This window comes from Acipenser ruthenus, chromosome 17 (genome assembly GCF_902713425.1).
Source record: "Acipenser ruthenus chromosome 17, fAciRut3.2 maternal haplotype, whole genome shotgun sequence".
In the NCBI taxonomy this organism is placed as follows: domain Eukaryota; kingdom Metazoa; phylum Chordata; class Actinopteri; order Acipenseriformes; family Acipenseridae; genus Acipenser; species Acipenser ruthenus.
Genome location: NC_081205.1, coordinates 3,155,143 through 3,178,464, shown reverse-complemented (window position 1 = coordinate 3,178,464; position 23,322 = coordinate 3,155,143). Strand labels below are relative to the sequence as shown.

General features: G+C 42.5%; 2 protein-coding genes across 11 annotated transcripts in view; one reads left to right on the top strand and one right to left on the bottom strand.

The window, feature by feature from the left end:
- LOC117423383 (brain-specific angiogenesis inhibitor 1-associated protein 2-like) overlaps window positions 1–12,360 on the top strand; it is a 52,012-nt gene extending 39,652 nt beyond the window's left edge. The window contains exons 10-16 of one of the 9 annotated variants that reach the window (XR_009307541.1): window positions 40–241; window positions 478–543; window positions 906–1,065; window positions 1,614–1,651; window positions 6,175–6,247; window positions 9,221–9,268; window positions 10,362–12,360. Coding sequence is in view for 8 of the 9 variants with exons in the window: in XM_034039048.3 (XP_033894939.1) it covers window positions 40–241; window positions 478–543; window positions 906–1,065; window positions 1,614–1,651; window positions 10,362–10,431 (536 nt within the window). In the remaining variant the exon portion in view is untranslated. The other 8 variants (XM_058989801.1, XM_058989799.1, XM_034039050.3 and 5 more) reach the window with 8 other exon arrangements.
- Window positions 12,361–13,592: 1,232 nt separating this feature from the next.
- The window catches only part of LOC117423346 (serine/threonine-protein kinase LMTK1-like), a 40,692-nt gene continuing 30,962 nt past the window's right edge, over window positions 13,593–23,322 (bottom strand). The window contains exons 8-14 of one of the 2 annotated variants that reach the window (XM_034038952.3): window positions 22,438–22,522; window positions 22,021–22,142; window positions 21,747–21,896; window positions 17,685–21,243; window positions 17,140–17,284; window positions 16,504–16,737; window positions 13,593–16,050 (exon numbers count right to left, since the gene is read on the bottom strand). In XM_034038952.3, coding sequence (XP_033894843.1) covers window positions 16,022–16,050; window positions 16,504–16,737; window positions 17,140–17,284; window positions 17,685–21,243; window positions 21,747–21,896; window positions 22,021–22,142; window positions 22,438–22,522 — 4,324 coding nt within the window. In that variant the 3' untranslated portion in view covers window positions 13,593–16,021. The remainder of the gene's footprint in view (window positions 16,051–16,503; window positions 16,738–17,139; window positions 17,285–17,684; window positions 21,244–21,746; window positions 21,897–22,020; window positions 22,143–22,437; window positions 22,523–23,322) is intronic. The other variant, XM_034038953.3, reaches the window with a different exon arrangement.

The following is a 23,322-nucleotide window of genomic DNA, read 5'->3' as shown; positions in this document are numbered from 1 at the left end:
GTTCTGCATGTGTTCAAATCCCTTCTTTCTTTTCCGCAGCTGAGAACAGGACCCTGCCGAGGTCAAGCTCGATGGCAGCCGGGCTGGAGAAGAATGGACGGACCCGGGTCCAAGCTGTCTTCTCCCATGCAGCGGGCGGCAACGGCACACTGCTGAGCTTCTCTGAGCGCGACATCATCACGCTGCTTGTGCCAGAGGCCAGAGACGGCTGGCATTACGGGGAGAATGAGAAGACCAAGCTGTGAGTAACCCCTCTGTGACTGGCTACATACAGAGATCCTACAGTCATTGGGAGACCCCTCCCTATCATAGAGCCTGTCCTTTTAATCCGTACTACAGCATCATTTAGTGAAACAAGAAGAATATACCTCCTGTGTAGAACTGGAATCAGAAGCTAACTGCTCTTCTAGTTCTTTCCTGGGCCTGGCTCTCTGACTCCTTTTGGGTTTTTTTTTTTTTTTTTTTTTTTTTTTTCAGGCGAGGCTGGTTTCCCTTCTCTTACACCAGAGTCCTGCCAGAGAATGAGGACAAGCTCCATGTGAAGTAAGTGTGCTACTCAAAACTACAGTACTCTAGAAGCATGGAATTTGACATTTTGATAGAGAAGACATAACCCCAACCCAAGAAAAAAACAATGAAAGGCTAGGGGGAAAAGTCAGTATTATGAAGCCTGCACTAGGAAGATATTTGATCTAAACAGGTCTCATATACCGAAGTACTATAAACAGATCAGTCTCTTTTTTTAAAGGATTTAGTCGAAACAGTCTTTAAGACCTGGTTTGATTTTGTATTTTATTCACAAAAGTACAGCCAGCTCTGAACTAGAGCAAAAGCAGAACCTGTCCCCAAATGCCCTCTCTGCTCGGTCGCTCACCCTGCCTGTGTGTGTCTCTGTGTGTCTGCAGCCTGCACCATGGGAAGAGCAGCAGCACAGGGAACCTGCTGGAGCGGGATGACCACTCCCTGCCCACTCCCGACTATGGCATGACCTCCCGCCTCCTGGGGCAGAGCGCAGGTCACTCCCGGCCGCGCCCCTACAGCGTGGCAGTGCCTGTCTTCTCTCAGGTAGGTACCTACAGCCCCCTGACACCCACCCCTCCCTCCTGGCAGCTCACAGAGTATTGGCAGCTTTATAACACCTTGCCTGTCCACGCTGAAACTGTACAGGAAGCAGGGCTCTCTAAATTGAGTCCCTATAATCCGTGACTAAAAGAATCACCTGGTGTAATAAATTGTTGTTCTGCTGCCACAGTACAACATTTTGCTGCTCGTAAGCTCTCCGGCACTCCTAATCTTGCTTTAGAAAGAAAAAATAAGGTCAGTGCTGATGTTGCTAGTCCTAATAATAGGAGGTAATAAATGGATTTTAAAACCTGGATTAAAAAAAAACTCTACATATGGAACATGCAAATGTAAGATGACCTCATATGCCCCCCCCCCCCCCCCCCCCATATAAAGCAATGGGACTTTTAATGAAAGGGTTAAGGATAACTTGAATGTAAAACAGCTTACCATGAAAATGGTGTCTGTTTAACACTGCCATCTAGTGCTCTTTTAAAAGACTTGCATTGGAATTATTATTATTTTTTTTCTTTATTTCTTTCTTTTTTTAGCAGGGTCTTGAGGATTATGAGTCACAATTTGCTACCAGGTAAGCTCATTTAATTTATTTTACAATTACAAATGTAATTATTTTCAAGCAAGCCAGTTAGTTAATGTTTAAAATATCCCTTTAAAAAAAAAAAAATGCATGTTTAAAAAAAAAAAAAAAAAAAATCCAATACAGAAAGGGTTTTGTCCTGGAGAAAGAAAATAATGGGCGCTAAGTGTGTGTATATAGTGTACTGCAAAGCATGTTGGGTCTTCCTTGATGCCCCTGCCTGGCAAGATATGCCAAAGCAAGTGGCTTTCCATTTCCAGTGCTAGTTTCAGAAAATCCTGCAGGAGTTCTGGGTATCTTTTTGGTAAAGACCTGAAAAACTGTTAGTGTTGGCCAATTAAGTAAATAAATTAGCTCAACCTGAGTAATTGAGAACTCGGGTGGAGTGAAAACCAGGACCCTGCGGCTCTCCAGGACCAGGGTTGGCCAGCCCTGTTTTAGACATTGAACATGGGTTATGTTTCCATTATCGGTGGTTAATAGCCAAAAGGTCCTGGGTTTTCTGGAATATCCACTTTATTATTATTATTATTATTATTATTTATTTCTTAGCAGACGCCCTTATCCAGGGCGACTTACAATTGTAATATATTGGACCCATTTGTGTTGTGTGGTGTGTGGTGTTTTTTTTTTTTCCCTTTTGAAATAATGCCGCAAGAGGCTGTATTTAGAGCATTGGGTGGAGTGCTGTAGTTTCTACGATGAGGCAGCGGTAATTCATGGGAAATCTAACAGTGTACAAGGGATATGAAAGAGTGCAGCATTGGAATTAAAAAGCTGTTTTTTTTTTTCATTGATTTGAGTGTAACAGTGGGCAACTTGATCCTTGTTCCTGCAAAACTATTCAGGTTGTAAATCACAGCAGAGACTCTAGTACTGAGAAATCAGATACTGGCTTTAGAATTAATTTCAGAGGTGGGGGACGGATATTGAACACTATAGCTGCTAGCGGTTTTTGTTTCTGTTTTCTTCACTCTGATCGATTACCTCCTTGGTTCTATGTGCCTACAAAACAGTTTTCTAAATCAAGAGAAACATTTGCCAGGAAACGGCACGAAGTGCGAGACCAGGAGAGGTAATGAGAGCAGAGGCTGCTGGGGAAGAAATCGGATTTGGAATTGCTTGCAGCTCATTTCATTAAACCTGATCGCGAGACTCCTAGGACACACAACTATTAGTAGAGCATGTCTAGGACACAGAACTAAAAGTTTCAGTAAAAGAAGAAAGTGCAGCCTTGTTAAAAAAAATAAAAAGGAACATTTTAAAGGACTATTGAATTATCTTTTTTTAAATTAAACATATGGGTGGCAAAGTGGAATAATCAAAATAAATATAATACAGAGAAGGTAAAGTATAGTACCGTTTTGTTTTGCGTTTTCTTTTTAAAACCTAAAGCTGATTTTAGGAAAGTGAATTGGCTGAACAGGGGTGGGAAGGTGCTGGGCATGTAGCTGCAGATGCCATGGATATGCTTTTCAAACCACCCCTTTTTAATGTATACCATCATTCTGAATGGTTCGGAGATCTGTGGTTAAAGTCACAACAGCACATGATTTTTTAAGTCCAGGAAGCAAGCAAACAAACAAACATGGAACACCCAAACAGTCCTGCAAGCAAGATGGTAGCCAAAAATCTCAATACGAGAAAGGAAGAACCTCCATTTAGAATGATTGTAAACATAAAAAGTCAAAGGTTGGGGAAGACTTCAATTGTATTTGTACTGTAGCTAGGTGTACTTTTTAAATGGAATGAGCCTCGCTACATGTGAACGTACAGTGCTCTCCGTGATGATGTTTAGTTTACTTGTGCTATCCTCATGGGGTCACAGTTGAACCCACAGAGAAAGTGTTAATAAAGAACCAAACGGAGAAGAGTAGGCTAAACTAGCAGTGCCCCTGCCACTTCTGGTCTGAATGAAAATGCTTGTCTGTGCTTCTCCAAGTGCAGCAGTATGTCTCTGAGTGCACAGTGCTGTCACCTTCTCCTTCTTCTTTACTTTTTTATTGGTATCGCACCTGCATATAAAACACTGACATTCTCAAAGACAAAAACCGAAGTGCTTCCCAGGCGTGATCTGTAATTACAGAAATGTGGACCATACCATTTTATTCTATGGGCCGTTTACCGCGAAGGGAGTAAATCTCCTGTTGCATACTAGTGAGTCCCATTGCTGGCTTTAGTGTAGGCTTTTAAGACGCTTCTAGGGAGCTAGCAGGCACAAGGATTTATTGAATTAACCCCCGTATAAACTGGTTTGTCTGTCTGCCATTTTTGCCTGCATTCCTAAAATGATGTCATTGCTATACACGTGAGCAGTGTGGTTATCCGAGTGCAATAACAACGAAGCACTGTGCACTTTGATAAAATCCTGCAAAAATAGCGGACAGAGAAACTAATCAAAATCAGAGCCAGCCTTTTATAGGATCCAACGCTGGCCCAGCTCCCTTTTCTAGATGCCCCTGACCCCCGTGCTGTGCTCTGTGCTGTGATGGTGGATGTTTGCACGTTATTGAGCGAGTCAGACCTGGCAGTTTCTCTTCTCCTCTCCTCTTTGTTTCACAGTTCCGATGGCAAATTGATTTCAACAGTATGAGGACAGACAGCCCTGAATAGGACAGGCATGATTCCTGCTTTGGAAGAGGCCCCTTCCCTCCTTGCTTTCTTCCTTTCTTCCTTCTGCCTGTGTTCCCTTTAGCTGCGTTACTGTTAGACGGGCCTGGGAGTCTGAGAGAACAGCCCAGCGGGGGTCTCCTTTCGGCTTGCGGAATATGGACTTTTTAAAAAATTAAGTAAATAATAAAATGGACTACTCTGATGTAATCATTTGTTGTCTTTCATGCATGTACATGAGTTTATCCTTGAACCCCAGAATGTTACATTTTTAAATAAATACATTTACATTGTATATTATTTTTTAATTACTGTATGTGACATTAAGTGCGACCATAACATTAGCATAATACTGCAGCAAACGTCTTGTATATTACACACTGAGAAATTTACATTTGTTTAGTCCCTGTTTGTAAATTAGTCTTAGGGGAAAACTTCTAAAGGGTGCTAGAGTACTCAATTTTAAAAACAAAACTGTGATCATTATACCTCAGATGTACTGTATGTATGAATTTCCTACCTGATATATTTTTCAGCACCATATGAGGACTGCATTATGATATTTTTAAAGGAAAATCTGAATCTTACACACACACATCCACCAATATACAATCTTTCCAGTTCCTTACTAGCTCTGAATTCTGGATAAGGAGCTGCAATAATATGGTAATATGCACACTGAGTAACCAAGGAACTGCCATTCATGCATGAAAGGGTTAACTGCTAGCTAAACATTCCTCCACTTCCAGTTTATCAGGCAAAAAATGAAGCGGTCCCTCTTGCTTAGACAGCAATAGGTACAGCAACCAGGTTTGGGGTCAGTTCCTGTTTTCCAATTCCTTTGTAGGAATTGATGTTTTAGAGACATAATTATTGTTTTTGTCCAGCTGCATTCGTTTGAAGCCAATTTTAAATGACTATCATACTTCAGCTGAAGTAACTGTGTTGCCACTGTGAGAAGCCCATTTTAACAGGATCCTGCTCATTGTGCTTTTGATCGTGACGTGCTGGAATTGGTTTTGAAATGGGATTGGAACTGACCCTAATCCTGAAAGCAACCCCAACTGATTTTACACTGCAGTGTTCTGCAAGTCCTGTGAAGGATCATGAGGCTGAATCCATTTGAGTGGTCCACTATATTATTTCATTAGAAGAAAAACTGAAATAGTGAGTGGCTGTTTCGTCTTCTATCGAGGCGCCCCCTTGAACCCGTGTCCAGGCAGCTCAGACCGAGGACAGATCAAGTCAGATGGCAACCCTTCCTAGTTTGCCTGTTTCGACATTGACGATTTGAGCATCATCTTCTCTTTTATACATCAACTCTTTTTGTGAGTTAGGCTAAGGGCAAGGCTGACAATCGGAATATATATTCACGTATAAGACGTCACACACCGATCCATTTTAGAGCTACAGGCACATCAATAGAAGAGTTAATCCACAGGAAAAACTGGCTAAGCAGAATGCTGCCACATATATTTCATCAGAGGGAAGGTTGAAAATGCAGCTGAAGTCTGGCAGTCCGGTCACAAGATTTACTTTACATGATCATTATGATATTTTTCTACACAGCGTGCGAGTGCCAAGTGTAATTGCATTATTGATCTTAAATGGAACTGAATTTGTTATCTCACAAAAGGATTATGCAGTGGAGGTTTGTATATTCCAGGCAGCTATGGTTAACAAGTCTTTTGTGCAATTTAAAGATTCCTTGTAAATTAAAAAAAATAAATAAATGGTATTAACCTGCTGATGTTTCTAAAGTGTTTGCAGAGATGCAGCCCTTTTGAGAAATGTTTCGTTTGTTTGTTTGTTTAGTTGGTTTGTTTCTTTCTTGGTTAATTGTGGCTGAACTGAAGTCTTCCCTAAACACTCTCCATCTTTAATCTCTGTTTTGATAAATTTAGAGACAAAAGCAGTAGAATGGGAACGTCTGGGAGCTGCCATTGCTTCTTCCTTCTCCACTAAAATAATACGAAGGTATGACGTCAGTGTTCAAAATGTCACGGCAAAACGATTACAATATATATAGATGTATGTATATATTGTTTTTCTTAAACACGCATCTTTTTGTTGTAAAAAAGAAAGAAAGCATGCTTTTGTGGGACACCAAAACTGTAACAAGATTGGTATTAAATGTATGGCGACTTTCTACTGAAAACAAACCAAACCAAGTATCTGAATAAAATCTGAAAATAAACACTATTTCTGGTAGTGCCAAGTTGTGTGTTTTTTGATTTTTTTTCTTCAGTTGGCAGCAAACACACGTTACTGTTAAGTTTTGTCTCTAAATGAATCTTCAATCCAAACAGAGGGTGATGTGTGTGTGAAAATGTTCTGTATACAGTACTGTAGTCTTAATGCAGCTTGGATCGATCAGTCGGAAACTCTTTCCAGTTTCGCAGTTTATTTTGAATTGTCCAATAACATTCTTGCGATTCACGATGCCATGCAAGCTTATTCCCTTGTATCTGATGGCCGTCCTTGTAGCCCACTAGTCCATACCAGTGCGCTAGAATATGGTATTGGGTGCTGTGTGAAACAAGCTGGTATCCTTTTAACAAGAGGTCAGAGTGCACACCACCCTATACTATATAAGAAATGGTTAAATAAGAATACTGTAATTAAACAGTATAGCTCATTTGAATGTGACACAAGCTATCTGATACAAATGCATTTCAGATGGCTGTATATAATGTCACTATCAGGGTCTATATATTTTATAAAATCGTACCATGTAGTTAAGTAAATTTTTAGATTGTTTTTTTTGACATGCAGAAAATATATTCGACTTCTCGTCTATAGACCTGTTTTCTCAGACTGATCCCAAGTAGTTTGCCCTTTTGAGGGGATAAAGACAATAATCCTATTAGAAGTTAATATAGATGGCAGTCAATTATTATTTATTATTATTACTATTACTATTATTCTTCTACTGCATTCAAGCAAGGGTATGTCAGCCATGAACAGACCAGTTTGGTGTCTCCTTGTCTTTCCTAAAAATGGTGCTGTGTGTGTGTGATTGGCTGAGAGCCCAGTCACTGCATGTGCCCATTCGGGCAGGGTCTGAATAGATTCCCACCCCCCACCCCTTTCTTTTCAAACCAATACCTCACTCCGTCCTCTGATCTGCATGACTCCCCGTGTGTAAGTGCGTGTTTGCCTGCTTGCTTGCCAACCTCCTTTTTATCCATTTGATAAACAGATGTCATTCTCAAAGTTAACCAGGGGGTGGCGCTGTTAGTAATGGTGCAGGGGGCTTAGGCAGCCTGTATTCAAAGCGACTTTAATCCAGCCTGTACTTTTTCTTCTGTCTTTTGAAAGGAGAAAAAAATGTACATTGGTATTGATCCCATTTGAGTTGGGGTTTGCACAGCAAGGTGACGGGAGACAGCTCTGCGTGGGCTTTTGAACTTGGTTGTGAAGACCATAGTGCAATTGCAATATTCAAGCTCTAGGTGGCACTAGCAGCAAAGTAAAAAAGCTACTACTATTAATAAAACAGCAAATGGTTGTTTTGCGATTTATTTATGTATTTATTTTTAGCAGCAATTTGCCCTGGCAATAGCACTCGCTACTGTATAATATATTATCCCCAAGTTTCCTTGCTTGTCTTAGTTTTGTGTCAAATGGCATAGCTAGTTCACATCCCAGACAGTCATTTACAAAACTAGTTCTAAAATAGAAGCAAGGTGTTTATAAAAAAAAAAAGTTTGTTTATTCCCTCTGTGTCCCTGCTGGGCCAGCACAGGTACAGTACACCTCAATAGCAGGGATGGAAATAAGATGCGATTCTTGGTGTTACTTCAACTTTAAGACACACTTGAGCTACACCAGGGCTCTTCAACTTAAGGGGGCCAGATTGGAAAAAAGGGCCAGAAGTGTTTTATTCAGCACATTTTTAAGCAATGTAATAAATATTATATAATGTAAAGTAGTATATCGGACAAGCCTTACAAATGTTACCATGTGAATGGTACTTCAATAATAGAACAGTGTGCACATTTAACCGAGTATCATTACAAACATTTTAAAATGTATGTGACATATTAACTGTTATACTATAATATATAGTCTAAGAGCGAGAACTGTGTGACAATGTGGTTGTAAGTAAGGTATTGATGAAACTGGGGAGCAAAAAAAAAGAGTAAAAATCCACCAACTTTGATCACACATTATGTGAGAGTGTCACTCAAAACAAATAAACTTGTGTCTTGTTTCTATTTCATCTCTGACACAACAATGAAAACTTGAGTAAGTTAAACCAACGCAAAGTGGAACTCAATGAATCTGGCTTGCGTAGGTCATGCGGGCCGTCAGATGAAGAGCCCTGCTATACACTGTAGCTGATCAAGCTTGTAGTAAAACCTGAAATGGGTGAAACTGCTATGAGACAGGAGTCGTATTGCCTTCCCTGCAATAATGCGAGTACTAATACAAAGAGAGGCCTAAATAGTCCAAGACACAAGCTAATAAAATGTCTTCAGCCAATCCTGAATGCCTCTAATATCCTGTAGATAAAATGTATTCTTGGGTTTTTGTATGTCAAAAGTACTGCGTTCATGCTGAATCCTATTTCAAATCCAATGAACCCTGAATAGACTGGTCACCAGACTGCTTGTTTAAGGTGTCTCTACCATTGTATTGGGGTGTGGGTATTAGTTTCTTTAAAACGATTATGGTTTTGAACAATAATCATTTTAAAATGTAATGGTATCTTATTCCATATGAGGAACCCCAATCCAGCTATCGCTGGGGCTTGAGAGGTGAAGATGACCGCGTCTTGCCCATGAGATGTAATACCATGAAGAATAATCTCATTCAACCGACTCGTTACACAGCACTAATCGTGGGACTAGTTCTAACCAGGGGTCTGTGTGTTGTGTTTTGTTTTATCAGCCTGGAATAACTGGCACACAAGTTCAAACCAAGCAAATTTTGTTTCCCTTTCAGTTCACATAGTGAAGTCGCCCGGTTCTGAGACGGCTGTCTAGGACTTTAGTAAGTTTGCAGCTTCCATTGGCACACCAATAAAGCAATGCCACTCACCCGCCCGCTCGCTGTCTTGCTCCCACTCGGCCTTAGGGTTGGCGGTGGGGCCCTCTGTCATTCCTGGCTCTTCTGACTACTGTTGTCTGCTGCATGTCCCCTTCCCTTCCAGTCATTCCCTCAATTATCCTGTTTTTCACTTTTGATTCACCTGTTGATCCGCAGGCCCTCAAATTCTCTACTTTGGTTATTCCGGATCCATTCTGCATTAATGAATTAACCTCTGTGATTGGTTGCTTCTGTGTTCCATCTTTGGGTTCAATCAGTTCACTGCTTCAGTCACATGACTCGCCTGTTCACTGACGCTGGCGTCCAATCACGGGTTTGTCTTGGGTGTTTGATTTGTCTTGTGCTGGTTGCCCTGTGTGGTGCCCATTCACATAATTAGGAGCCACTTTGGATTGACAGGCATTCCCATGCAGACCACTACAAACACAAATTGTATGTTTGAATGTACTCTGCCACATACTGAGTGCCAAAGATGCCATTAGCCCAGCCTTTCACTCCAGGGACATTTTTTCACCAGCTCCCTGAACTTCAATCTGGCTTTGATCATCTAAAAATGTTATTACTATGTGTAACCACTAGGTAGCATGTTCTATATACAAATATCCTTTGAATCCAGTAAAGGGGGCAATAACCAAGGCTTTTAAAGTATCTTGCTAGTATAAAGACAATCTCACAAGCCCATTTCTATTTCATGCTCGGTATTCACCCTGAATTTAAAATAAAATCCAGACTACGAATCAATCTACAGCAAATGATAAGGCACTTATGAGAGAACAGCTAATGATGGGTGAGGTGAGAATGATTTTTAAAGGCTTGGTTATGACCCCATCCCTACTCTAGACCCACACTAACCTGAATGATTTGGCTTACACTTTGACATGGTCTTGATTGCTAATCACCAAACACATTGGCACATGTTTTTTATTCACACAAAACCCCTACCACCTAAGCGCAGCTTTTCGACTTCTATGGTACCGCAGTTGACAAGTAGCCTGTAAACACTAAGTTTGTGGTCTCTCTATCTCTCTCTCTCCAGAAATCCATTTATGGACATCCGACTAAAACCAACCATCACTGACGACAGATCTGCACCAGTTATCCACTAGTCTGTCCGTCCAGCCCTGGAAACTGCCCTAGCCCAGCTACCCATCCTGCACACACAAGGAAGAGGAGGGAGAGGGGCTACTAGACTCACTCCTGCATCATTCCCATTGCTCCCTGTCAAGCCTGAATGTTCTGAGACAGAGAGCATATGGTACCATTAGAATACTATTTCAAAACAGGCCACACTTCATTGCTGTGTACTTAACCTTCTTGCTTCTGCAATTTGCTATTTGCAGCTGTAAATACGTCTAGGCAATGAAATCAGCAGGGACTCTGATAGCTTATTTGTTTGATTTATTTTTCTGCCTTTTGAGCAATTTTTTTATATATATATATATATATATATATATATATATATATATATATATATATATATATATATATATATATATATAATATATGAAGATTGCCTGTAGTTTCAATTTACATGCAGCCATCACTGAGTATGGCTGCCTCCCTCCTAGTGAATCCTGGTAATAAGCCGATGGAATATGTGGTCTTCTGTCAGGGTGGACTGTTCAGCTTTACCCCCACTGTACCCCAGGGGGTATGAGGGCCTCAAGAGGGAGAGTGATTGCCCCCTCACCCCCACCCCTCCTGATTTTCCCAAAGCCACAGCAGCTGTGTAGCAGGACCCCAGAATGGAAAGAAATTCAGCCAATCCGAGTCTTCCTTGAATGGAATCGTCCGGCCCATACAGGAACCTGCCCTCCCCAAGACAGGGTCCCCCTTACAGGGGTGGAGATCGTGAGTACTGACAGGACCTGGGTTTCAAAGCTTGGTGCTAGGTGGTTTACTAACGACTAAGGGCAGTTTTGATTTGATTTGTCGATTTTGTATTCATTTCTAAGCTTTAAAAGATAAAAGTGTACTTTGATCCGAAACTTAAAACATTCAATCATACAATTGAAGTGAAAACGCAAGCATTGTCATTTTTCAATTAAGTTGACTCTTCCTTAGTTTTCTTCTGAACTTTGTCTTAAGTATTCAAAATATGGTTCCAAGCTTGAAAATGCAGCTCCACTAAACAAAAGTATCCCAAAGAACCTTAGTCCTGGTTTATAAACGATAAGCAGTAGCATCTGGAACAGTTACACGGAGGAGGAAACCAGAGAGCCTTTAATTTGCATACATGCTATTTTGAAGCTGTTTGTTTGTTTTTTGTTTATAAACTTTAAGACCATGCTAGGCAAATAAATTAGTATATTATGAAAAATAAAAATATTCTCTACTGCATGTCTCCTAGATGCCCTGTAATAGGGTTAAAAAATAATTGTATAAAGAAAGAAATTGTTGTGTTGTCTAGGTATGTTTTCATTGTTAAACACCACTGTTAATGATAAGAATGGTCCTGTTCAAAATGCCCTATTTACTGTAGACTGCCACCGTGCTAGAGAGAGGCACTGTGCTGCGATCCTGTGCTTGAACTAAATGGCTCATAGTGCCTCAGTTGATCAGGATGTACATACCATACATGTGACTCCAGGAATGGAAATAAGACTCTCATTGCAATCACCAGAGTGACCCTAGGGTTCTATTTTAACCCTAAATGGGCTGGGTTTCTTACTGCCACCCTGAACTTTATTGTTTAGAGTTATGTTAATAATAAAAATAATAATAATAATTAATAAATAAATAAATACATCTTAAAGTTAATTGGCGTTAGTATTTAGATTCATCAGTGTTTAGGTCATTAAAATAGTGCTGAGGCAGAAGTAACAGTGTAGTTCTGTAATGTAAACAGCAGGAGGCACCAAAGACAAGGAATTGATCTAGGGAGCTGGTAATAGCTGCACATGATGAGCTTTTGTCACTAAGACAGTATAACTCTAAATGCATTACTACAGAAAGACAGACCCCCATTAAAGCTGCTGCTCTCTCTCTCTCTCTCTCTCTCACACACACACACACATTATATATATATATATATATATATATATATATATATATATATATATATATATATATATATATATATATATATATATATATATATATATATATATATATAAAAAACTATCTATCCTTGTTAGGTTTTTGTTTTGTTGATAAGTGTTCCATTCGTGTTCAGCAGTAAAGTTTGGTCCAGTTCAGGCTTTTCAACTCACAATCCAATGCATTCTGGTACATTTTACCTGTCTTGGGTACCATTTTTTTTAGAGAATCAGAACTACGCTTACCAGAATGCATTGGGTTGTGAGTTGAAAAGCCTGAACTGTCCCAAACTGTCCCGCTGAACACGGAGTCATATGGTCACCTTAGTTCAATGTCCAGGCTTCAGTGAAAGGACCTTTCTCTTAAATGGTGATGTCATCGGGAGGAGGCATGCATTGTGCCTTCGTTTTTACTGTTCTCGTTCTGAAACAAAACAACACACATTGATTGTGTGTGTGTGTGTATTTGTGTGTGTAATATATATATATATATATATATATATACTCTGTGTATGTGTGTGTGTGTGTGTGTGTGTGTGTGTGTATATATATATATATATATATATATATATATATATATATATATATATATATATATATATAATATGTATAATATAATAATGTATATGAAATAAAGAAAGAATTAAGTTCAAATTAGTTTAAAAAAATGAAATAAAAATGTCACAGGAATTGCATTGGTAATCTGGCATGACGTGTTTACTGATTTATATAGACCATGTTTATTCTCAATTGAAACTGTTTTAATTGTATTGTGCTAACCTTCTCATTGTTTTTTGTCACTGAGTGTGTATAAAATAAATGTCACTGTTATGTCATTTAAATTATGGGAAATAAAAAATAAAATAAAGTCTATCAGCTTTTGAGGAATACACTTGCTGTGAACTACCTGGTATAATCTTCAATCAGCAGTGGTTTAAAAAGTGATCCAATGAGAGGACTTCTGAGTGCCTCCATCTGTACAGATGGGGGTGGGGGTGGGGATCATCAAATACTCAATGTAGCAGCAGTCTTCTTTGCTGGGGATTCTGGCACAAAATACAGACATTCTGGATCGAATTCTGACTAATCAAGACTTTTTTAAAAAACAGCACCAGCTTTCGACCAACGAAGTCAATGATCCAGTCTGCAACTGTGTCCATGTATGACCAAAAAATGTAAATAAGACCTAAAGAAATGGACGTACATAAAAATAGGTCACAGAGATTGAATTTTAAGATATTTAAAAAATGCTTTTATTAGACCAACGATGTTTGACACATGCTCTGTATGGGAGTAAGCACTGGGAAAGGAGACGGCAGTAGTGAACCTGTTTTTGAAACGCAGTCAACTTGAGATTGAAAGGCTCGCTTTTCATGCAGCTAGCATTTAAAAAGTTAGGTAGCCATCTATTCTGTACAGACCAGTTGATAATGTCACCTACAGCAAGTTTAGCATTTTTTTATTTATTTTTTTTAAATAAGTAAATACTCCATTGTCACATGACGGGTCACGCGGAAATACTGGTAAAGTAGACCTGACGGTGTGCTTCCATTCACACTGTAAATAATCACATTTTATTGTAATCATCACGGGTGTAGATCAGGGATGAGCAGCTCCAGCCCTAAAGGTTCTGGGTGTAATGAATTCTGCTTGTTGGTAGCTCATGATCTCACTCAATGGACCACTGAGCTCATTACCTGAACAGGCTTTATTTTATTCTCTGATGCATGACTTTTCCCCCACCCTGTAAATCTGTGGGATAGAGGACAGTTTTCTTGAACAACACATTTTATAAATAAAACAGATGGGACAGCAATCTAGGCAATCTAGGGGGAAACTGTCCTCACTATACACGTGATGCATGCGCCTGTGTATGAATTTCAGTTCACATCCTTTAGTCTTAAAAACTAACCTCCAGCACTGAAACTGTGCCTCAGTCGACTCAATGAACTCTTCCAGGTATGAAAGAGTAACAGGTGTCTCTGTTGTAGATCATGTGGCTTCCCCCATCATGTGACATGAGAGTTCCCATTACACAACAAGCTAAACTAAACATTGATGACAACATTTTCTTATGTTTTCTTTAATAACCTTACACAATAAAATATCTAAAAGCTGTAAATTAAAACTAGGGTGCCACATAAATGTGTTACATCTCTTTGGCAACATTTAACCTATAATAATAATTTGATATTTTCTCTGTTAAATTTAAAACTTTTTTTCTTTACTTTCTTACAAAAATAGTACAGACTGCATGAGCTGCTCTCCGAGACTATTACAGACTATGAAATTGATGAAAGGCATTCAGAAACACTGAACACTGTGTGTGGGATAAATACTTCAGCTGCCAACTTGGCACTCTAACAACAAGATGGGTCACATTTAGGGGGCGGTTGGGCTGAAAATTTGGATGACACTTTCCCTTTAAGAAAAATGCTTGAATGTAATTCCTTTTAAGGAATTTCAATACTTCTAAAATGTTTAAAAAAAAAAAAAAATAAGATTATTTTTGTGTTTGTGTGTTTGCCCAATCCACATAGGAGGTGTCCTGTTTCTAGCACTGGAGTCTGCAAGACTTGGACTTCAATTTCAGATCAATTTCATTGTTATGCATTTATCATGCTTTTGTGATATTCTACCATGGACTATTTTCTACAACCCTAATCCCTAAATCCTGATTTTATTTGCAAGTTAATTTTCCTGAATTGATATAGTCATATAACACATATTCCATACAGTCACTGTTAGCAATGCATATGATATGAACCTGAACTCAAGACACCTGAAATGAAACAAAAAAACATACAAGCTCTGTAAGTATTTTGGCAAATGCATTGGCAAGTACTTTCTCATAATGTACCACTATCCGTTGCACTAAAATGTCCAATAATAAATCCCAATACTGCTTCTAGTTTTCTTCCCCCGGTTCATCAACGCTATTCTTTGAGAGAAGTATCAGGGAACCAGGACACCCCCTTTACTTCGTCCCACCAATAACTATTTGGTAAGGAAATATATCCAGTCCCACAACCCCCCGCCCCTTCTGTCTCTTTCTAAACCCTCGAGACGGGAGGCTATCTGTGGGCGCTCACAGTGGGGCGAGGGTAACTCAGAGTACCAAGGATTACCAGGCGCATTACAGACCTGACGCAGAACGGGCATGGTAAAAATCTCCAGCAGCGATTAAATGAGTCTGTAAAGCAATGGGACCTGGAGCTGCTGAATCTGCTGTACTCCATCCTCTTTTCTGTTTTTTTTTGTTTGTTTGTTCGTTCTTTAGCAAAATGGCAATTCCGTTACAAATGACGTTGAGCTTGAAGGTTCTGCAACATGTAAGTTATAATCTGCATATAAGTTATATATATTCATATATATATAATATATATATATTTGTATAGATTTGTTCTCATTGTGTACATCCACAGCCACCCCTCCGACATGGCAGTGGGGGCTGTGAGCGTCCGTTTCCGCTGGTGTTGAGAGGCACTGTCCTGGAATGGCAGCTCAGGTTTCATCAGGGCAGGGGTCCCAGCTGGAGCCCCCCCAATGCAAGGCCCAGTCTGTGCAAAATGAGGCCAATGCTGCCAGGCCTGGGACACTCTCTCCTCCCTCTCTCCATCTCTCCCTCCCTCCCTCCCTTCCTCTTGCACCGGCTCTCTCACTCCCTCTCTCCATCTTCACTGCTCCCTGAAACACAAACAGGACCCAATTACTGCAACAATCTTTTAGAGATTCAGGGTTAACTTTCAATTCCTCTTTTTGACAAAGGTTTATGTTTTCTCATACCTTCATCGGTGTCTTCCCCTCATAAAAGTAATGTTTGTTATGGTATACCAATATAAAACTATACCAAAGCATAAGAAAGCCTGTTAAATCATAAGTGTTGTAAACTGAAAAGAAATATGGTAACCCATAAAAAAAACTACAGTACCATTGAAAAACACTATAGTGGCATGGTTTACAATGGAAAGGCACAGTAGATGCATTGTATGAGCATGGGAAAGTAGGAACAACATAGCACACATCGTGACAGATTACCAGGGGCTTGCTTGTGAGTCTGAATAACCAGACCTCTATGCTTCTACTGTAATTGGTGATTCCGCACCAGTCTTCTGATAATTTCAAGAGTGCAGTGCTCACCTCCCACAGACTCGACATCGGAGTCGGAGACATGCGTTATTGAGAAGCGGGAGACGCTGGACGGGGACACAGTGAAGCGAGAGTACTGCACTGCGGGGCCCTGCTTCGACTCTGGGGCCAGGGGGGAGAGGCTAGGGGCCGCGGGGGGATCCATGGGGGCCGGGCCCAGCGAGGACATGGGGGAGGAGGTGACCGGCGTCAGGGGGAAGTCATCATCCCACTCGAACCCTCCGCCTGGAGAGAGAGAAAGACAGAAGGGGGTCTGTGAGGGGACTGCAGAACGGCGATTAGGGTTAAGGTTAGAGATTGTTCTGTGAGGGGACTGCAGAAATTAGATTAGGCTGTCTACCTAAAGTCAAATAAAAACAGAGCCATGCATCTCATCCGCCTATCAATGTTTACATTACACAAATTAAACAAAATGTTATATTATAGCAATTTTTTGCATTTTATAACAGCAGTTTAATGCAGACCAAAACTATATAAGCTATCAAGACATTACATCTTCAGTGAATTGCATTGTGGCAGCAGAGGTTATTGTTTTAGTACACAAATCGCTGCCACTGTCTCTAGCAGATGTATTCTATCTAGCAGTCTATATGGCAGCCTGTCTCCCACTGCGTTAAACAGTCTTACTCTCTTCAGAGACATTCCCGTCAGATGAGTCGTCCGAGGTGCTGACCCTTTCCTGGGGGCGTGTCTCTCCTGACTCTGAGCTCCGCCCACTGGACTCCGCCCCCTGAGGGAAACTGTGATCTGCTAGCTCCCGCGTCGGGCTCTCCTGGAATGAGAACACAGCACTGAAGCAGCTCAAGGCTAAACAAAACCCTGCACTACAATATCTAAATTACTAAACTAACTAAGCAGCAATCCTCCTTAGTGAAAATCAGGATGAATTATCAGAACTCTCAATCATTAGCTAGAGAAATGAAGAAGCAATGGAATTTATACTAAAACAATAATGTATTTATAAATGTGTTATAAAGATTGTTACAAACAATATTAGACAGTTACAAACAATACTAACATGTTATAACTATTCAGAGTTTTACACTTATAATGTGTAAGAAACTGCTGTTAATAACATCCTCTAATAGCAAATGTATAGATGTTTTATAAATGGAGACTAACGTGTGTACAGTAAACAGATTCAATCAAATAAATAAGCAGTAAGCACTGACCTGGTTGAAGAGGTAGACAGTGACGTCGTCGAAGAAGGAGACGGCTTTCTTCTTTCGGTCGAGTTCTTCACAGAAGGACTGGGAGAGCAGGCTGGGCATCTTGAGGAGGCTGCGCAGATTGCGCGCCTCACTGCTGTTGCTGACCACGATGGGCACTGCGGGGAACTCCTCCTCACTCTCCTCGCTCTGCTCCTGGATGTTGTAGCAGCGTAGCTCCTCATCCGACTCCTCGCTGTCCTCCGAGTCCCCGTCCTCCTCATCTGCCTCCTCTCCATCAGCCGGGGACACTCTGCCCATCTGGCACTCTGAATCCTCTCCTGACTTCAGAAGTCCTGGGTCTTCTTTCCCCCGGCTTTCCACATCAGGGCAGTTGCTGTGGGGTTGCTGAGGGTTATCGTCCACATTGGGAAGACCTGTAGATGTTGTGTCTTCTGCAGACTCCCCCCCATCCCCTGCCTCTCTGCAGTCGCTGGTCTCAGTGTCATTTTTAGAAGATCCTCCGCCTGTTGCAGAGTCTGAAGCCTCAAATAAAGGGCCCTCCAAGCTGCCAGGTTCCTGCACTTCATCAGGGATACCCGGATGCTCTGGCTGAGCTGGTTCCTCGGGAACTGAAGCGGTGCAGATTTCGGAATACTGCTCATCTCTGCAGAGTTCTGGCTCCAAATCCAGACCTTCATCCTCTAACTCAGGAGGAGTTGGACTTGAAGGAGAAGGAGTTGAATGAACGGTAGCAAACTCTGTTTCCGGGACCTCTGGAGTGGCTAAAATTTCACCACCATCCTCAATATCTTGCCTCTGCTTCTGTTCACCAAACTGTCTGTCTGAATAATCATTCTGCAACTGATCTTTCTCATCCACATGGTTCTCCAGTTGCTGTGGGTCCTCTTCCTCCACTTTCAGGCTAGTCGGATCAGCTATGGGACCTTCTTTTTCGGGCTCTGGGACAATAATGTCATCATCCCGTTTCTCTGGAAACGTGTCCCCTTCATCCCGGGAGTACCTCTCATTCTCTGCATCATAATCTGAAAAATAGGCAGAGTCCCTGTAGGGGTTTTTCTCATTCAACCCACCCAGCTCTAGCTCTGTACTGTGAGATGTTGAAACCGGCAGTCCGAGACACACCTCTGCACCACCCTCTGTCTCTGTCTCCTCTAGCCCTGGATCTTCACTAAGAGAAGGCTTCCCCAGGGGCTGTACAAATCCTTCAGGGTCCCGTGAATCGTGAGGCTCCTTCAGTACAAACTCAGGAGACTCGTAATTCTCTGTGTCATAGCCGCTGTCCATTGCTTTGGGCTGGCTGGAGGGGTGGAAGGTGTTGGGGCTGAACGCCTCGCAGAAGCTGCTGGTGGAAGGCAGATCTAGGGACTCTATGGAATCCGGAGTCCCCGCCTGCTTCTGCAGGGACTTGACAGCTGGGGCGGCATCTCCCACATAATCCATAGGGAAATCCGTAAAGATGCCCGAGGTGACGTCTGTGATGTCATCATCACTGCAGTCATCAATCTCCACCAAGCTGATGCTGGAGCAACCCTTATCCACGCCGCTCTCCGCGGTCCGACTGGTTTCTGAGTCCGGTTCTGATTGGGTACTTGGAGCCATTTCAGGTGTGAGTCCATCTGATTGGACAGACCTGATGCTGTTCTGGGCTGGATGTTTCACTTCTGATAGACATCCCTCTTCATGCTCTTCCTCCTTTTCAGAGGACTTTCTGCTGACAACAGTATTCATGGACTCCTCTGTTTTGTCCACAGGTGTTCCTCCTTTTCCCAAGCTAGCGTGATCAGGGTTCAGCTCTGTCTCAGGAACCACATTGCTTGCCACAGTGCCCCCTAAAGTTGTGGAGGGTGAGCTTTCTCCATTTTCCTTTTTGAGCCCCACAGTTTGTTTCTGTTTGATATAATCGTTGAGGGTATAGCTCCTGACCACAGATCCCAAAAGAGGATCCACAAATCCGTGCTCTTGATAAGCGTTGTGCTCCTCAGGAGGGGACATCCTCTCCTCTTCCTCATGGCATGGGTATATATAACTATTGCACTCGCTTGACAGGAAGAGTGTATGTTCATTGGTCAGGGCAATTCCACCTCCTTCTGTGAGTGTAGCAGCCTCCAGGTAGTGAAAGGTTTGGGGGGCGGGGTATGTTTGGTTCTCCTTTGCCTTGAAGACACGCCAGGATTCTTCCAACCCTGCTGAAGGCATTGTGAAATGAAAATTGGCATAGCCGTGGATATTGTTTTCGGATCGCTTGCTGAAGCTCAGACTGTTATTGTTGGCAGAGCTGTTGGATGTCCAGTGGTTAGCCTGAGCTAAGGCTTCTTTCTCTGCAGACACGTCCCCCTCTTCCAGATCACTGTCTCTGCGCCCTATGAAGAGCCCTGAATCCTCTTCCTCCATGTCGACACATACCGTGTTTGACTCAGGCATGCTTTTGCGAAGGGACCCCGTCATGTCATAGTAACACTCTCCAGCTGACCTCTTGCTAAGGGCTGGCCTGCTTCCTTCAATGTAAGGGTCTCTGTAGAGCTGTTGGGGCCCACCAAGGGATGGCGAGACCCCAAGGGGGTCCTCCAACTCACCAAGTGCTTGACGCAGACTCCTAGACCCCCAGCTCTCCCGATGATTCTCAGACAAATCCTCCAAAAGGTAGTGGTCAGCCCCGTCCAATGAGGATTGATCGTAGTAGTAACCCTGCTCTTTCTCCTGCACTTTGTAGGAATAGTACTGTTCACTTTCCCAGGGTTCCACCGGGCTGGCGGTAGATACCTGGCCCAGGAGAGGCTCCATGGTGAGTGAGATAGCTGGGCTGGTGTCTGAATCATAGGCACTGGCTTTGCGAGCCTCTTCCAACCAATATGAATTAGGCTGGGCTTCACTAGGGCAGTTGTCGCAGTCTCCCGAACCGCTCCCACCACCTATATAGCTGCCATTGCTGCCATCAAGCTCTGGGCTGTAGGAGCACATGGTGTAGTCTAGATCAATGTTGCACTCACTAGGCTCCTCAATACGGATGTAATATTCGTTGCTGACAGAGGGGCTGTGAGCGCTCAACACAGGCACTACCCCCGGGGTGTGGAGTCCTGACGGCTTGGAGTCATAGTAGGAAGGGGAGACTCCCAGAGTGAGCCCCCCACTGCAGCTCCCAGGAGCGTAGTAGATATCCTGGTACTGGGAGTGCCCTAATGCCCCACTGCTTGAGGAGGAAGGGAAGTTCGGCTCGGGGCGTGCTTGCTCCCACTTATACTCGAAGTTCAGGCCCCGGCTGGTCTCTGTGACTGTGAGGATGTCGTCCCCCGCCTCAGAGTGGAAGCCGTCACCCGCTGAGAAGTGCTCCAGCAGGGGGAAGGAGGAAGAGGAGGAGGAGGGAGGCTGCTCGGCCGCAGAGGCGCTTGCACTGTGGGTGCTGCTGTTGCCGCTGTTGGGCCGCAGGGAGTTCCAGCGCTTCTCAAAGTCCTCCTCCGCCTCGCTGGCACCCTTGGCACACAGATAGGTCAGGAGGAGGTGGACCTCTTCTGCGGTGGGCCGCTGGTCCGGCTGCAGCCAGCAGAACTGTAGCACCTCGTACCTGAGAGAGAGAGAGAGAGAGAGAGAGAGAGAGAGAGGAGTGGATAGAGAGACAGACTTGTTAGTGATCCATTTCTAATGGAGTTCTGTGTTTTGTAAATCCTGATGGAGGTGCACGGCACCTAAACATTGATTTGACTTGTTCACTTTTTAATCTTGGTGTTGCACAAATAAGTAAAACATATTTTGGTGAACAAATCCTCAGTGCAGATACTCTTTGTTGCATTTATACTTATTGTATCCAGCAGCGAGTGGCATAAGGTAACTGGACTTTACTGAATAAATATAATAGGAGGAAAAGAGCACATGGAAAGATGTCAAATTGTCATTAGGCTTTTCGATAGGCTTTCCACTGGCAAATATAACCTGCAGTCAATGGTCAGTAAATTGAACCAGATCGCTGCAGAGTGTAATTTGAATTGCTGCTTGGCTACACAATAACTGCAATTTGGCTACATTCCAATCTGCTACATTGGACAATATTGCACAAAGATAAATCCTCACCAGCGTTCTGAGAGGGGCAGTTTGAGCAGAGGTTTGGGCAGCTTCAACTGCTGTTCCTTGATGGCATAGGTGAGGACCTGTCTGTCAGAATAGTGCCGATAGGGCTGGTTCCCCAACTCAAACAGCTCCCAGATCGTCACTCCAAGGGACCTGCCACACAAACCAAGCACTTATAGAGACCTTTACAGGGTCACAGAGTCTCTATTCCAATGTCAAATGCAAATCAGAATATCTCTGTATGTTATTGTGATGCCTCCACCCCCCTTCCCCTTACCAGATGTTGCTGGGCTTGGTCTGGTCCACTACAAGCAGATTCCCGTGGACCTCGTCGATGAGCTCCGGGGCGATCCAGCGCAGAGGCACCCACAGCTGATCCACCGTCACAAAGTAGTCATCCTGAGGAGCAGATACACGTACCTTACACTGGAGTCAAGCTGATCCATGGTACAGGATGCTAGATTACTGAAAACATTCTACAAACTTGTATTTAAACACACACACACACACATACATATATATATATATATATGGAAATGTTGACTGAATAGCTCCAAAAAACAAATAACTAAAGCAGGTTGTATATTTTATATTATATTCCCAATACAGTCAAGTATAAACAATGGTTAGCTTTACCGCAGAACTTGTGATTGAGTGCTTAAAGTTATAGATGGCCTGCAGACTCCAAGCTCACCTTGTACTTGTTATGTGAGAGCCCATAGTCTCCGATCTTCACGGTCACTTCTGCAGTCAGCAAACAGTTCCTCAAGGCCAGATCACTGAGAGTGTAGAGAGAGAGAGACAGTCAAGCCAAAACTGTTCTAGTGCTAGTACAGTGAGACATCTACTATCTAAATGGACCCTTTATTTGTAATGTTAATTTTGTTCATTGGCTACTAGTAGCTAAAGCACAATGGCCTCTGGTCAGTACTTAAAGTGTTTATATAACAGTCAATCGTATTGTATTGTATTGTATTGTATTGTATCATATAGATAATTTGTCACCCCCAGGACAAAGCCAGCTAACAACACTGCTACTGTACTTGAGATTCTAGCCATGCTGATCTCTAGATGGCGCTGTGGATCATCCAGAAGACACATGCTAATGTAGTCTTCCCACACATGGACTCTGGAATCCCCAAAGGCCATTGAAAGAAGCGGACGCTGCTCAGAATCCAGGGTGGTGGATCAGCAGGGGAATTCATGTGAAAGGCAGAGGGAATGGCTCCTGGTGTCTGGAGCTGTTGGATCCCCCACTGCAACAAAATCACTGATGCTGGAGTCTATGAGTCACACTCAGACAGCACCAGGATATTGTTACAGGGAGAGACCAGGGGGAGCCAGCTGATCATCTGGTTGACTTCAATGGAATGTAAATGGGAAGATGGTAAGATAACGTGCTGCACAGACAAAGTGAGAGCTGCTGAGCTGCAAGGACCAGGATATCAAACAGACAGTCTAACTAACAGGGGGAGATCCAACCCGTTTATTGTGTTTCAAAAGCAGTACAATGCCAAGGCTGGGACTGATTACTGGGTTGTTGAATTTTTAATAGATTTTGTCTTAATGTCTTCAACTC